Below are 16,488 nucleotides of genomic sequence, written 5' to 3'. Positions count from 1 at the left end.
ACTCTAAGCCCCCTAATAAAATAACAAAGCCCCCCAAAATAAAAAATTCCCTACCCTATTCTAAATTAAAAAAGTTACAAGCTCTTTTACCTTACCAGCCCTGAACAGGGCCCTTTGCGGGGCATGCCCCAAGAAGTTCAGCTCTTTTGCCTGTAAAAAAAAACATACAATACCCCCCCCCCAACATTACAACCCACCACCCACATACCCCTAATCTAACCCAAACCCCCCTTAAATAAACCTAACACTAATCCCCTGAAGATCTTCCTACCTTGTCTTCACCATCCAGGTATCACCGATCCGTCCTGGCTCCAAGATCTTCATCCAACCCAAGCGGGGGTTGGCGATCCATAATCCGGTGCTGAAGAGGTCCAGAAGAGGCTCCAAAGTCTTCCTCCTATCCGGCAAGAAGAGGACATCCGGACCGGCAAACATCTTCTCCAAGCGGCATCTTCGATCTTCTTCCATCCGGAGCGAAGCGGCAGGATCCTGAAGACCTCCAGCGCGGAACATCCATCCGGACCGACGACTGAACGATGAATGACTGTTCCTTTAAGGGACGTCATCCAAGATGGCGTCCCTCGAATTCCGATTGGCTGATAGGATTCTATCAGCCAATCGGAATTAAGGTAGGAATTTTCTGATTGGCTGATGGAATCAGCCAATCAGAATCAAGTTCAATCCGATTGGCTGATCCAATCAGCCAATCAGATTGAGCTCGCATTCTATTGGCTGTTCCGATCAGCCAATAGAATGCGAGCTCAATCTGATTGGCTGATTGGATCGGCCAATCGGATTGAACTAGATTCTGATTGGCTGATTCCATCAGCCAATCAGAAAATTCCTACCTTAATTCCGATTGGCTGATAGAATCCTATCAGCCAATCGGAATTCGAGGGACGCCATCTTGGATGACGTCCCTTAAAGGAACAGTCATTCGTCGTTCAGTCGTCGGTCCGGATGGATGTTCCGCGCTGGAGGTCTTCAGGATCCTGCCGCTTCGCTCCGGATGGAAGAAGATCGAAGATGCCGCTTGGAGAAGATGTTTGCCGGTCCGGATGTCCTCTTCTTGCCGGATAGGAGGAAGACTTTGGAGCCTCTTCTGGACCTCTTCAGCACCGGATTATGGATCGCCAACCCCCGCTTGGGTTGGATGAAGATCTTGGAGCCAGGACGGATCGGTGATACCTGGATGGTGAAGACAAGGTAGGAAGATCTTCAGGGGATTAGTGTTAGGTTTATTTAAGGGGGGTTTGGGTTAGATTAGGGGTATGTGGGTGGTGGGTTGTAATGTTGGGGGGGGGGTATTGTATGTTTTTTTTTACAGGCAAAAGAGCTGAACTTCTTGGGGCATGCCCCGCAAAGGGCCCTGTTCAGGGCTGGTAAGGTAAAAGAGCTTGTAACTTTTTTAATTTAGAATAGGGTAGGGAATTTTTTATTTTGGGGGGCTTTGTTATTTTATTAGGGGGCTTAGAGTAGGTGTAATTAGTTTAAAATTGTTGTAATATTTTTCTTATGTTTGTAAATATTTTTTTATTTTCTGTAACTTAGTTCTTTTTTATTTTTTGTGCTTTAGCTAGTTTATTTAATTGTATTTATTTGTAGGAATTGTGTTTAATTAATTTATTGATAGTGTAGTGTTAGGTTAATTGTAGGTAATTGTAGGTAGTTTATTTAATTAATTTATTGATAGGGTAGTGTTAGGTTTAATTATATCTTAGGTTAGGATTTATTTTACAGGTAAATTTGTTATTATTTTAACTAGGTAGCTATTAAATAGTTCTTAACTATTTAATAGCTATTGTACCTGGTTAAAATAATTACAAAGTTGCCTGTAAAATAAATATTAATCCTAAAATAGCTATAATATAATTATAATTTATATTGTAGCTATATTAGGGTTTATTTTACAGGTAAGTATTTAGCTTTAAATAGGAATCATTTATTTAATAAGAGTTAATTTATTTCGTTAGATAAAAATTATATTTAACTTAGGGGGGTGTTAGTGTTAGGGTTAGACTTAGCTTTAGGGGTTAATCCATTTATTAGAATAGCGGTGAGCTCCGATCGGAAGATTAGGGGTTAATAATTGAAGGTAGGTGTCGGCGATGTTAGGGAGGGCAGATTAGGGGTTAATACTATTTATGATAGGGTTAGTGAGGCGGATTAGGGGTTAATAACTTTATTATAGTAGCGCTCAGGTCCGCTCGGCAGATTAGGAGTTAATAAGTGTAGGCAGGTGTCGGCGACGTTGTGGGGGGCAGATTAGGGGTTAATAAATTTAATATAGGGGTCGGCGGTGTTAGGGGTAGCAGATTAGGGGTACATAGGGATAACGTAGGTGGCGGCGCTTTGCGGTCGGAAGATTAGGGGTTAATTATTTTAAGTAGCTGGCGGCGATGTTGTGGGGGGCAGGTTAGGGGTTAATAAATATAATATAGGGGTCGGCGGGGTTAGGGGCAGCAGATTAGGGGTACATAAGTATAACGAAGGTGGCGGTCGGCAGATTAGGGGTTAAAAATTTTAATCGAGTGGCGGCGGTGTGGGGGGACCTCGGTTTAGGGGTACATAGGTAGTTTATGGGTGTTAGTGTACTTTAGGGTACAGTAGTTAAGAGCTTTATAAACCGGCGTTAGCCAGAAAGCTCTTAACTCCTGTTATTTTCAGGCGGCTGGAATCTTGTCGTTAGAGCTCTAACGCTCACTTCAGAAACGACTCTAAATACCAGCGTTTGAAAGATCCCATTGAAAAGATAGGCTACGCAAATGGCGTAGGGGGATCTGCGGTATGGAAAAATCGCGGCTGAAAAGTGAGCGTTAGACCCTTTAATCACTGACTCCAAATACCAGCGGGCGCCCAAAACCAGCGTTAGGAGCCTCTAACGCTGGTTTTGACGGCTACCGCCGAACTCCAAATCTAGGCCGTAGTGTTTTGAGAAAAGCTTGCCACCTTTTAGTTGGTGAGAAAAAAACTGTGAGATCTGCAGTGAGAAAATCTTTACCGAATTACACTGGGATTAGAGAGACATTTTCATATACGCCCATAGAACGCCCATAGAACGCCCATAGAACGCCCATGTTACGCCAATTTTACAAAGAAAAAAAAAAACAATTACACTTTGTACAAATTTCTGTGTGAGTTTTGCACATCCAGTGCACTAAACTTACGACTTACACTATGCATATTTAATGCAATTTATTCCTGTGTAAATTACATACAATGCGAATGGCATTTTTGTTAAAATTTCAATTTCTGGTGAAGAATTTTGTTACAATTTTTGATGCACCTTACCAAAAAAAAAATGTCCCTGCTTATTTTTCTGTGAATTATTCAAATATTTGTTTTGTCTGATGCGCACTTTTCATAAAAAAAATGCAGTAAACGCCCCTTAGCGTAAAAAAGGCTGTAAATCATTCCACCAGAGAAATAGAAGGACTGGCGGGCATTCTTTAATAATCCTGCCAGCCCAGAGAGCTTTCAATCATCAAGCCCTCAGTGTCTATATATGTATGAGTGTGTGTTGAATGTGTGAGCGTGTTTGTATGTATGTGTATATATAAATATATATATATATATATATATATATATATATATACACACAGTATATATATATATATATACACACAGTGTATATATATATATATATATATATATATATAGATATAGATATAGATATATAGATATATAGATATATTTGAGAGAGTGTTTGTTTATGAGTAAATAACATTTTTTTTAAATATATTTGTTAATGTGAGCTAGACACATATCTAATTTTGTACTTCATCTAATGTGTGGGCATTGCTCATCTCCTCACTGCAAAAGTTAAATGTACTTATTTTTGCTAATAATCCCCTCACTTGTGTAGTATATTGACGTATAAAACCAAAAGTAAATTGTATAACAGAATACAAAGAAATACAAGATACAGATACAGTATAAATAATAAAAAAAATATATAACTTCCCTTTTTAGATGGACGCTGCTAGCCCTGGTGTCTCTTTAACTGTTGTGCTTAGGTTTGTAGAAACAATTGTGGCTCTGTCCCTCTCTTGGGTTTTAAATCATCCAAAGTCTTCTTCCTCTAGGGTTTCTCCTGGATATTCTCGATCAGGGGAACCTCAACGAGAGAAGGACCGAAATAGTGCAAAATAGCCAAGCTATGAGAATGCACTACATGGAATGTATTCATTATGAATTTTAATGTTATTCAGGAAAGTTTGAAACACTTATACCATTTTTTGGCATTAGAATTGCAGCATTATAGTGCTACACAAAGCATCACAATCCTATTTTATGTTTTTCTTTTTTATATTGTAAGATATTTTTATTAAATAAAGTGGCTATAAAATCTTTAGCATTATAAATGATTTTGTTTAGAATGGCTTGTCTGGTTAAAAAGTGAGATTTGTATTACCTCAAGGAACCTAAAACAATATTACAGGACAAGTACGTGTGAGATAGACATGTCAGCTCTTGTAAAGACATCTTTCTTACTACTTTAAGTACTTTGACCCTGAATATAATCTCATCACCACTGATAAAGCAAAACACATTGTTTTAAGATTTGTCACTTTTTTAGGTGGGAGACAGATTTAGTTAATACTTGGAGAAGGTAATAAATCATATCAAGCAATAGATACTTCACAAAGACAAATCTATTGTTTGTTGACTCTGCTAGGCTACATGATAATTGTATCTTCCCCACCTAGCTTGACAGACAGTTAATGAGTCAGACATTACTAAAACATAAAACTTTATTTTTAAACTTTAAGAGCAGTGAGTCGTATTTGCTTCCTTAATTGAAGGATTTTTTTTTGTTTTTGTTATGCTTTATGGCACAATAACATATTCTAGACGGGCCTATTTCTGCAACACCTCACATTTGCACTTTTATTTATGTTATGCCTAATGGGTATTAAACGTATCTCAAGCTTCCACTTAAAGGCAATCCATTTAATGTATTCATTAATATGGACAGTGGTCCATTTTCTCAATCAAAAGCACCAGATCTAAAAATACTTAAAGGGACAGTACACTATAAAATTGTTTTTCCCTTAATGTGTTTCCAATTACTTTTTTTACCAGCTGCAGAGTATAAAATGTATGAGATTTGCTTCATAGGGGCATGGTTATCAAGCTTCTGGTGAAAGGCCGGGGCTCCATAACCTGTCCGTCTGCTCTGAGGCGGCGGACAGACATTGCCAGAAATCAACCCGATCGAATACGATCGTGTTGATTGACACCCCCTGCTAGCGGCCGATTGGCCGCAAATCTGCTGGGGGCGACATTGCACCAGCAGTTCACAAGAACTGCTGGTGCAATGATAAATGCCGAGAGCGTATGCTGTCGGCATTTATCGATGTGCAGCGGACATGATCCGCAATATCGGATCATGTCCGCTCACACAATGATAATTTTGCCCCTTAAGATTTATTTGTGTATATGAATGAACTGATTTTGTGTTTTGAAGCCACAACCTAATAAAATGGGTTGAGCTTAAAGGTATAATCAGATATCATTACTTTATCACATTGTGTACATATACCTGCTTCTTTATCTTATATATGTCCATAAACCATTCAACAATACTTGGAGAGAACAATGTAAAATTAACATTTTATTACTGTATCTCTTCTATACCCCACTGTGAGTGTAATTTCTTCTACTGGCTGTGTTAACACAGCTTGGCCTTAATGCCAAAAAACTGTCAGAATAGGTGGGGATACCACAGGCTAAATCAACTATTTCAAATGCCAATATAAGGGTAATGGAAATACTTGTAAACAATTTAATAGACTCCAGCAGGTAAAATAGATCATTTGGAACAAATTAGAGGGGAGAACATTTTTGAGTAAACTGTCCCTTTAATATCACAACCCCGCCAGAGACAGCTTCTTTCTCATTTACCGTCTTAAATTTAATTCATTTAGCTAAATGATATCCCTTTGCATTAGTCTACAAAAAGATCTTTCCTTCTGGGTATATTATTGCTTATTAGAATATCCACACTCAAAATGAATATCTTACCTAGAATTCTTTACTCATTCCAAGCAGCTCCCACCCCACTTTCAGTAGGTTTTTTTAATGCTCTGCAGAAACTCGCTGAACAGTACTTATCAGGGAGGGGTAGATCCAGAACCAAGAAATAGATAATCTCCATGACTTGCAACAAGGGTGCCCTTGGTTCCCCAAACATATTATATTATTATTTGAAGCTAATCATTTATTAAAAGTAATCAATGGGAACAAAAAAAGTTAGACAGTAAACTAAGAGTCCTGCTGAAAGATATAACATTAGTGACCAACGTTGAGTTGCCAGACAAGACAGAAATTGCAATGTGTCTGGTAACCCACAAGAGACTCTTGCAATATAGGATAGAATACCTAAAAAAACATTCTCTTCTTGTCTAACCCTTTGCTATCCACTAAATCTTTATTGAACAGACACATCTATATGACTGAATATCATGGGTAGACATTCTAATATCCCTCAGCATATTTTCAACTCACACAATATACCCAGATCCACCCCTCCCATAAAGATATGTTTAGACCACTAACCCCATTTTAAAACAGTGTGTTCATCATGATTAGAGACACAGAGTATCTTGTCATAGTCTCATAAAATTCTTCAGATAATAACACTTCCACCATATACTGATAAATTGGAAAAGAGATGAAGTTTTCAATCTCACAAGGGCAATGGGCCTAAATCTTCAATGCCTGCAAAAAATATTATATCCATCCTTAACTGTAGAAATAAAGATTAATGGCTAGATTACAAGTGGAGCACTAATTTATAATTTATGGGCACACAATAAATAACCAGTTGCCCCCCCCCCCCCCAAAATGAGTGATGTCTTTTACATTGCGGTCTATGGGAACTGTGTGTTCCCAGTAAATATATATGTATATGCTTATATACATATTTATTTATGTGTATATACACATATTAACACATACATATATATGTATATATTCATATACATATATATATTTATATCTGCTGCGCTAGTTCTCATGCTGGGTCTTACGACATGCGAACGAGGCTCCCATTGGAGCCTATGGAAGCGCAGTACTTCAGTGCAATGCAAATGCAAGGTCACTTTCACATTGCACCTCACTTGTAATACGAGCACACATTTGCATGCACAGGTATTACTCAGTTGAGCGCATATATTGCTTTCACAGAAGTGATATTTTGCACTCAACTTGTAATCTGGCCCTAAGTTACTAACACAATGGTATTTAACACTTTACCAGTCTTACGCTGGTAAACACTAAACATTACACTATTGTAAGCTTGGCAGGAAACAGTATTTTCATATGGGAGACTCGAGTATTCTTGGGATAGGAGGAAAGGATAGTTATATTCTCCCATCCCTTTTTACTTTTGTTTTGAAACTATGTTAAAGGGACATGAAACCAAAAAAAATTCTTTCATGATTCAGATAGAGAATACAATTTTCAACAACTTTCCAATTTACTTCTATTATTTAATTTGCTTCCTTCTCTTGTTATCATTTGCTGAAAGGTTTATCTAGGCAAGTTCATGATCAGCAGAGAACCTAGGTCCTAGCTGTTGATTGGTGGCTGCATATATATATTGAATGTGATTGGCTTACCCATGAGTTCAGTTAGAAACCATTAGTGTATTACTGCACCTTGAACAAATGATACCAAGAGAATGAAACAGATTTGATAATAGAAGTAAATTAGAAAGTTGTTTAAAATTGCATTCTCTATCTGAATCATGAAAGAAAAATTTTGGGTTTCATGTCCCTTTAATTTTTTAATTTTTTTTCCTTTGGGCGTTCTGGATCTTGGAAAGTATCTTGTGTTTTTCTTTTTACCTGAAGTAATCGGTGTGAACACTGCATAATGTACCCTTTATCTAGGATTTTATCCTAAGAATTTGTATTTTATTTTTTTATTAGACTTGGGTATGCAGTGATATATAATCATTTGTCTACCCTTGATTTCTCTAATATTAGTTTGGTGCAAATGTTTTGATATCTATTTGCCAACTATTTCTATTAACAATTATTTTTAGATCTAATATATTTATTATTACTGTATAATATAATATAGCAGTGGACTTTCTTAGAGAACTGCATCCAGAAAACAGCGAACACTAGTACCCTTACTTTGTACTTATTTTTTATGTTTCTTTTAAGTGTTGATGATTTGCCATAGCACTACTAAATCAGATGTGGAGCAAATTATATTTGATTTTATAGAGCAGGGTTCTTCAAACCACGTGTCGGGCCTATTACTGGGTCACAACACTATGTTTACTGGGATGCGACTTGTGTGTGTTGTATGATTGTGTGTGTGTTGTATGAGAGTGTGTGTGTGTTGTATGAGAGTGTGTGTGTGTTGTATGAGAGTGTGTGTGGTGTGTTATAGGAGAGTGTGTGTGTTATAGGAGAGTGTTTGTGGTGTGTGAGTTATAGGAGAGTGTTTGTGGTGTGTGAGTTATAGGGGAGAGTGTGTGTGTGTGTGTGGTGTGTTATAGGAGAGTGTGTGTGTTGTAGGAGAGTATTTGTGGTGTGTGAGTTATATGAGAGTGTTTGTGGTGTGTGAGTTATAGGAGAGAGTGTGTGTGGTGTGTTATATAGGAGAGTGTGTATGTTGTAGGAGAGTATTTGTGGTGTGTGAATTATATGAGAGTGTTTGTGGTGTGTGAATTATATGAGAGTGTTTGTTGTGTGTGGGTTATAGGAGAGTGTGTGTGTGTGTGTGGTAGGAGAGTGTGCATGTGTTATTTTATTTTACAACACTTTTAAGTTTGACTACAATCAGGAAGAAAGTATGAACAAATTTTAGTCACAATGCCAAAAATTGCAGCTATCTTGTTGTATATTACTTGAACTTTTCAGACCAAGCATAAAAATACGGCTGTGAAAATATGTGACATCATGGCATGGGGTCTTGGGAAAAAGGTTTGAAGAACCCTGTTATAGAACATGTTTGACGTGTAATGCAACAGGCTAATCTATCTTTATGTTTTAGTGTTCAAAGAAAATAAGATGACTGTTTTGTTTGACTTTAATGCACCATAATTTAAAAATAATGTTTGTTAATTCTGTATATATTGCTGGTTTAGATCTTGACTGCCAGTGGCGATGGAACATGTGCTCTTTGGGATGTGGAAAGTGGACAGCTCCTTCAGAGTTTTCACGGTCATGGCGCTGATGTTTTATGTCTGGATCTGGCACCATCTGAAACAGGGAATACCTTTGTATCCGGGGTAAGTGCGAAATTCAAACAAGATGGAAACTGAAATCCACGTAAGACAGGCAACTTATCTGGCATTTATTTAACCATCATTATATTGTTTTTAAGAAACCAATTATATAAAGATTGTTTTATGTAGATATAGGAAATTATTGTTATTGGTTTTCCATGTGTAACTGTTTCACTTTTTCTTAAACAAATGTTTTTGCAGTGCGACCAAATTGATGTCATTAAGTATAACGTCATTGAAATACTATATATCATAATAACTCCATCATCTTCTGTATCCATATAGAAAAAGAAACATTTACTGCAGTATGTCCTGAATATCTCCTAATTCTGTTCTAATATTAATCCTGTTTTATGAGCATTTTTGAATGCTGTGGAGTTTTGGATTTTTTTTAAATTGTTGGATGAGGCAGTGACCACCTATGTGCACTCATTTATACATCTTTCTTGGTGCTGCACCCGGCTCCTACGCTTTACATTCCTGCTTTTAAAATAAAGATAGCAAGAGAACAAAGAAAAATTGATAACAGGAGAAAATTAGAAAGTTGCTTAAAATTGCCTGCTCTATCTGAATCATTAAAGAAAAAAATGGGTTTAGTATCCCTTTAATGCATTTTTAAACAACTTTCCACTTTCCTTCTATTAACTAATTTGCTATGTGCTCTTAGTATCCTTGTTGGAAAGCATACTTAGGTAGGCTCATAAGCAGCAAGGCACTACTGGCAGCTAGCTGCTGATTGGTGGCTGCACGTATATACCTCTTGTTATTAGCTAACCTGATGCATTCAGTTAGGTCCCAGTAGTCTATTGTTGCTCATTCAACAAAGGATACCAAGAGAATGAAGTAAATTGGTAAGTTTTTTTTTTAAATTGCATAAAAAGTGCTTTTCAGTTCTGAAAATGAATGTTTTATTAGATAGCAGTGGATTGAGAATTCCAATAATGCTGCTTTCTGTGAGAGAGGGATCGTGCTTAGTAGTTAAACCTTATCTACATTTGTATTTTACTTATGCATTTTATGCAGTAATATGTTTATATTAAATGTAGGCATCATAACAAGAAAACATAAATAGTACACTATCAAAATCTCACCCTCACCAGCACCCACCAAAAAACACTGTGCTTCAGTAGGAAACTGGCAGAAGAGGAAATAGCCATAAGCATTGCAGCTTATAAGCAGACTGGTGGTGATTGGCTCTCATGGGGTGCAGCGGCTTGCAGCTCCTGAATGGGACTTTACCTATGTGTTTAAACCCTTTGTGGTTATTTAGGGTCAGAAATGCAAAAATTGCATGCTCTAATGTCCCTTTAATACTCTGTACTAAACCATTTGAAATAAAACATTTTTTTATAAAGCTGTATTTGTTAGGCCAAAAGAAATTGTAAACACATTTTATTTGTTGAATAATAAGATGAATTCACATGAATTATTGCTTGTTTTAATTGTCATCCAAATAAGTTTATTATTTTCAAAGTAAGGCAAAGTAACAGTGCAAATCATTAACTCAAACAAAGTTTATCATAATAAATGAAAATCCCTATATTTATATCCTCAACAGCTGGAGAACCTATTCTGTATTATGTCACATGAAGCGTCTCACACATAATGAATACTTTATAGACAAAGTTGCATTTTGCTGGAAATCAGAATTACAAGTTAGCTGTGAGGTTAGCAGTCAGAATAGTGATGTTTATGCTGCCTCAAGTGAGTGGTTAAAGGGACACTTTTTCTTTCATGATTCAGATAGAGCTTGCAATTTTCAGCAACTTTCTAATTTAATCCTATTATAAATTTGTCTTCATTCTCTTGCTATCTTTATTTGAAAAAAAAGCAGGAATGTAATCTTAGGAGCCGGCCCATTTTTGGTTCAGCACCCTTGGTAGCGCTCACTGATTGGTGGCTACATTTAGCCACCTATCAGCAAGCGCTACTCAGGTGCTGAATCAAAAATGGGCCGGCTCATATGCTTACATTCCTGCTTTTTTTCTTCAAATAAAGATAGCAAGAGAATGAAGACAAATTTATAATAGGATTAAATTTGAAAGTTGCTGAAAATTGCATGCTCTATCTGAATTATGAAAGAAAAAAATTTGGAAAAGTGTCCCTTTAAGTTCAGCATAACACAATCAAAAATCTCTTGCTAAACCTGCAAATGTATTCTATATCTGCTGATAATCTAATCTCCCACAGATTTATGCAAAGTTATAGAAATAATGGTGTTTCTACCAAGAAAGGGTTAAAGTTGTATTCAAATTCCTGATTCTAAATTCAGCTTGTAGGCTGGATCCTGCTTATTTGACTTGATCCCTCTTTCTGTTTGTGTCTCGTTCATTTTAGGGCTGTGATAAAAGGGCTATGGTATGGGATATGCGAACAGGGCAATGCATCCAGTCTTTCGAAACGCATGAGTCTGACATAAACAGTGTGAGGTTGGTGCAGTTACTGTTCTAATACACACGACTTCTTTATTTATAAACTAAATGAAGTACATAACAATGTGTTATTATACTGTATTTCATTTCTGATATGTTTTATGCATGTTGATTCCCCAATCAAACATTATAGACAGTGTCTGCATAACTTTGCTAAATCCCTAAGCCCACAAGTATTCCTATTAAAGAGGGGATTCAGAATGAGTACACAATTTAAAAAAAACCTTTCCAATATATTTCTATTATCAACTTGTGCTTGATCTTTTTATATATACACACGTTTCTGAGGCACCAGCTCCCACTGAGCTTTCAGATTTCACAGTGTATACATATATGAGTCATATATGAGATTGTTTCATTTGTAGCTCATTTATTTATTGTCCCTAACTGGCCTCAGTACGGGAGATAAAATAATGACATCATTTTAAAACTAGGCTCATGTTGGTATCCATTACTTTATAGAAGCTAAAACTTTACACTGATTTTTTTAATATTTAACCCCTAGCCGTAGCCAGGAATTTCAAAGAAAAACTTGCCCAAAATACCGGATTTTTTTTTTAGCATTTTGAACAGAAATAGAACCTTGGTTGTTGTTGTTTTTATTTACCTATACAAACTATAATTTTTTTTTAACTAGACAACTGAAGGTATTGATCTAGTCCTTTTGTGGTGTATTTCATGCTAGCATTTCGCTGTCAAATGTGATCACACAAAAAAGAAAATAGTGGGTTTTTCACTGAAATTATTTACTTACAGCTTGTCCAGTCATAACACAAGTGTTTGTAAAAGCTTCTCTGGGATCCTTTTTGTTCAGAAATAGCAGACATGCCATGCCACGCAGACAGTCTGCCAATATGCAGTGTAGGGCTTTTTTTTTGTCACTTGACAACTGAGCAGTGGCGGCTCATGGGTTATTCAAATTAGGGGTTCACAATACCAAAAAAAAGGGGGCCTGCTTAAAGGGACAGTCTACACCAGAATTATTATTGTTTAAAAAGATAGATAATCCCTTTATTATCCATTCCTCTGTTTTGTATAACTAACACAGTTATATTAATATATGTTTTACCTCTGTGATTACCTTGTATCTAAGCCTCTGCAGACTGCCCCCTTATTTCAGTGCTTTTGACAGACATGCAGTTTAGCCAATCAGTGCAGACTCCTAAATAACTCCACGAGAGTGAGCGCACTGTTAACTATATGACACATATAAACTAGTACTGTCTAACTGTGAAAAATTTTCAAAATGCTCTGAGCTAAGAGGTGGTTTTCAACGGTTTAGAATTCAGTTTGAGCCTAGCTAGGTTTAGCTTTTAAAAAAATACCACCAAGGGAACAAAGCAAATATAATGATAAAAGTCAATTGGAAAGCTGTTTACAATTGCATGCCCTATCTGAATCATGAAACTTTAATTTTGTATCTTCTAATTATAATCTTGTTTTCCAGGTATTACCCCAGTGGGGATGCGTTTGCTTCTGGTTCAGATGACGCCACGGTATTTTTCTATGTGTTATATGTAGTATGTTATTCATGATGTGCTATGAATGATGTTAGTAGATTATAGAATATAGGAGAAAGAAGTTCTAAGCTACTGAAGAGAACTCTCCTGCAATTATATCAGTCTGATCCCACCAAAAGGACATGACAGTCCTTAAAGGGACAGTAAACCTCTTGTAATTACAAGACATATTTGTTGTGTTGTTGTAGCACAATGTATCTACCAATTCTAAATGTTTTTAAAACAAATTGAACACTTTACTGCAATTGTTTTTCAATAGCAAAACTCCACCCACCATTGCCTTATTTGGAGGAGCCAATCTGGGCTTTAGTCTGCAGACAACAAGGCTAGATATTGCTAGTATAAAGTGAATTGTTTTGCAGTTATTATCAGTTAAACCAATAAGGGAAATATATGTAGCAGGGTTATCCTTGAAAAACCAGCAGGGTGCATTTTCGGGTTCTGAAAATTAGAAAATCTTCAAATTTCAGTGCTAAATTACAATAAATTGGGCAAAATAAAAAGTTTAAGCATATTGCAAAGTAGTTACATTACACATAACTCAACATTTTATATACAAGTGTCTGGGTGTTTACTGTCCCTTCAAATGCCGAACAATTCTCTGAATGAGGGATTTGTACACCTATAAAACACAGTTGGCTTTATGTAGATATGAAAACCAATTTAAGCTATTTTATTTGCATATGTTTGTGTATATATATATATATATACATTAAAATAAACAAAACATGTAACTAACCTTGATGAATGCCTGCATGTTAATTATATAATAAACTTTGGATAATTGCTGCCTCAGACTAAAAATCTGTGAGTTTAGGTGATTTCCCATTACTTGCAGACACTGCATAGACGGGAAATTTACATGGTAACTTATAGTAAAGCCGGATGGATATTTCATGGCACAGTGCCCATGTTGGCATTGTAAGTACATTATAGTCATAACTGAATTTCCCAAAAATACTCTATTATTATGCATTATTATTTATTTCCTGGAATTTACCACTAATATGAACTACTTAGCTGCTGATATATACTATTCACATATAAAAAGTGACTTTAAAGGGACAGTAAAGTCAAAATTAAACTTGAATGATTCAGATAGAACAATTTTAAACAATTTTCCATTGTAATTCTGTTATCACATTTGCTTCATTCTCTTGGTATCCTTTGTTGAAGAGTAGACTCAGGAGCAGTAGTGCACTATTGGGAGCTAGCTGAGCATCTACCAATCAACAGCTAGCTCCCAGTTGTGCATCGCTGCTCATGAGTTACCTAGTTATGCTCTTCAACAAAGTATAACAGGAGAATAAAGCACATTTAATAAAGAAATATAAATAAATTGGAAGGCTGTATCTGAATTATGATTTTAAATTTGGCTATTAGTAAACAATTGCAGGAAACAAGATGTTAATACATTCACCACATTTTGAAGCTAACCCAGTATGTTAATTTGTTGCAAGACTGTGGAAAAATCTTGTAATTACAAGGTGTTTATCTTCTCTTTAAAGTGACTTGAAACCCACATTTTTTATTTCAGAGCATTCAATTTTAAACAACTTTCCAATGTACTTCTATTATCTAATTTGCTTTCTTCTCTTGGTATCTTTTGTTGAAAAGCATATCTAGGTAGGCTCGTGAGCTGGGAGCTAGCTGCTGATTGGTGGCTGCACAGATATACCTCATTGGCTTACCAATGTGCTCAGCTAGCTCCCAGTAGTGCATTGCTGCTTCTTCAATAAAGGATACAGAGAGAATACAGCAAAATTGATAGAAGTAGACTGGATAGTTGTTGAAAATTGCATGATCTATCTGAATCATTAAAGAAACATTTTGGGCTTCACATCCCTTTAATGTTCCTTTAACAACGGACATAAATCAAAAGTGCATTCAAGCAGATATGTTTAGCTAGAGCGGAACAACTAGGCTATTGTAAGCCAGTGTAAGAGCTCTGTTTACTGAACAGTGAGGCAGAATGTGACTACACAAGTCATATTGTCAGGATATTATATGTCTTGATCTAAGCAAGTTTAGATTTGTCATGTGCAAGAAGAAAATAACATACAAGGTTTTCAATATCCTGTCCTGGAGTGAGTGCAGGAGAGTGAGTGTGTGTATGTCGCCTGGACTAATAGTGACACTTGTTCTTGAGTGCAGGAGAGTGAGTGTGCGACTGCATATGTTGCCTGGACTAATAGTGACTCTTGTTCTTGAGTGCAGGAGAGTGAGTGTGTGTATGTCGCCTGGACTAATAGTGACTCTTGTTCTTGAGTGCAGGAGAGTGAGTGTGCGTATGTCGCCTGGACTAATAGTGACTCTTGTTCTTGAGTGCAGGAGAGTGAGTGTGTGTATGTCGCCTGGACTAATAGTGACTCTTGTTCTTGAGTGCAGGAGAGTGAGTGTGCGACTGCGTATGTTGCCTGGACTAATAGTGACTCTTGTTCTTGAGTGCAGGAGAGTGAGTGTGCGTATGTCGCCTGGACTAATAGTGACTCTTGTTCTTGAGTGCAGGAGAGTGAGTGTGTGTATGTCGCCTGGACTAATAGTGACTCTTGTTCTTGAGTGCAGGAGAGTGAGTGTGTGTATGTCGCCTGGACTAATAGTGACTCTTGTTCTTGAGTGCAGAAGAGTGAGTGTGTGTATGTCGCCTGGAATAATAGTGACTCTTGTTCTTGAGTGCAGGAGAGTGAGTGTGCGTATGTCGCCTGGGCTAATAGTGACTCTTGTTCTTGAGTGCAGGAGAGTGAGTGTGCGTATGTCGCCTGGACTAATAGTGACTCTTGTTCTTGAGTGCAAAAGAGTGAGTGTGTGTATGTCGCCTGGACTAATAGTGACTCTTGTTCTTGAGTGCAGGAGAGTGAGTGTGCGTATGTCACCTGGACTAATAGTGACTCTTGTTCTTGAGTGCAGGAGAGTGAGTGTGCGTATGTCGCCTGGACTAATAGTGACTTGTTCTTGAGTGCAGGAGAGTGAGTGTGCGTATGTCGCCTGGACTAATAGTGACTCTTGTTCTTGAGTGCAGGAGAGTGAGTGTGCGTATGTCGCCTGGACTAATAGTGACTCTTGTTCTTGAGTGCAGGAGAGTGAGTGTGTGTATGTCGCCTGGACTAATAGTGACTCTTATTCTTGAGTGCAGGAGAGTGAGTGTGTGTATGTCGCCTGGACTAATAGTGACTCTTGTTCTTGAGTGCAAAAGAGTGATTGTGTGTATGTCGCCTGGACTAATAGTGACTCTTGTTCTTGAGTGCAGGAGAGTGAGTGTGCGTATGTTGCCTGCACTAATAGTGAC

At 37.0% G+C, this 16,488-nt stretch overlaps 1 protein-coding gene across 1 annotated transcript in view; it reads left to right on the top strand.

Moving 5' to 3' along the window:
* The window catches only part of GNB5 (G protein subunit beta 5), an 83,362-nt gene that overhangs the window by 40,333 nt on the left and 26,541 nt on the right, over positions 1–16,488 (top strand). The window contains exons 6-8 of the mRNA XM_053719899.1: positions 9,110–9,253; positions 11,588–11,679; positions 13,130–13,178. Coding sequence (XP_053575874.1) covers positions 9,110–9,253; positions 11,588–11,679; positions 13,130–13,178 — 285 coding nt within the window. The remainder of the gene's footprint in view (positions 1–9,109; positions 9,254–11,587; positions 11,680–13,129; positions 13,179–16,488) is intronic.

This window comes from Bombina bombina, chromosome 6, assembly GCF_027579735.1.
Source record: "Bombina bombina isolate aBomBom1 chromosome 6, aBomBom1.pri, whole genome shotgun sequence".
Classification (NCBI taxonomy): Eukaryota; Metazoa; Chordata; class Amphibia; order Anura; family Bombinatoridae; genus Bombina; species Bombina bombina.
The sequence above is the reverse complement of the archived record's forward strand: the minus strand, read 5'-3'. Positions and strand labels throughout refer to the sequence as shown.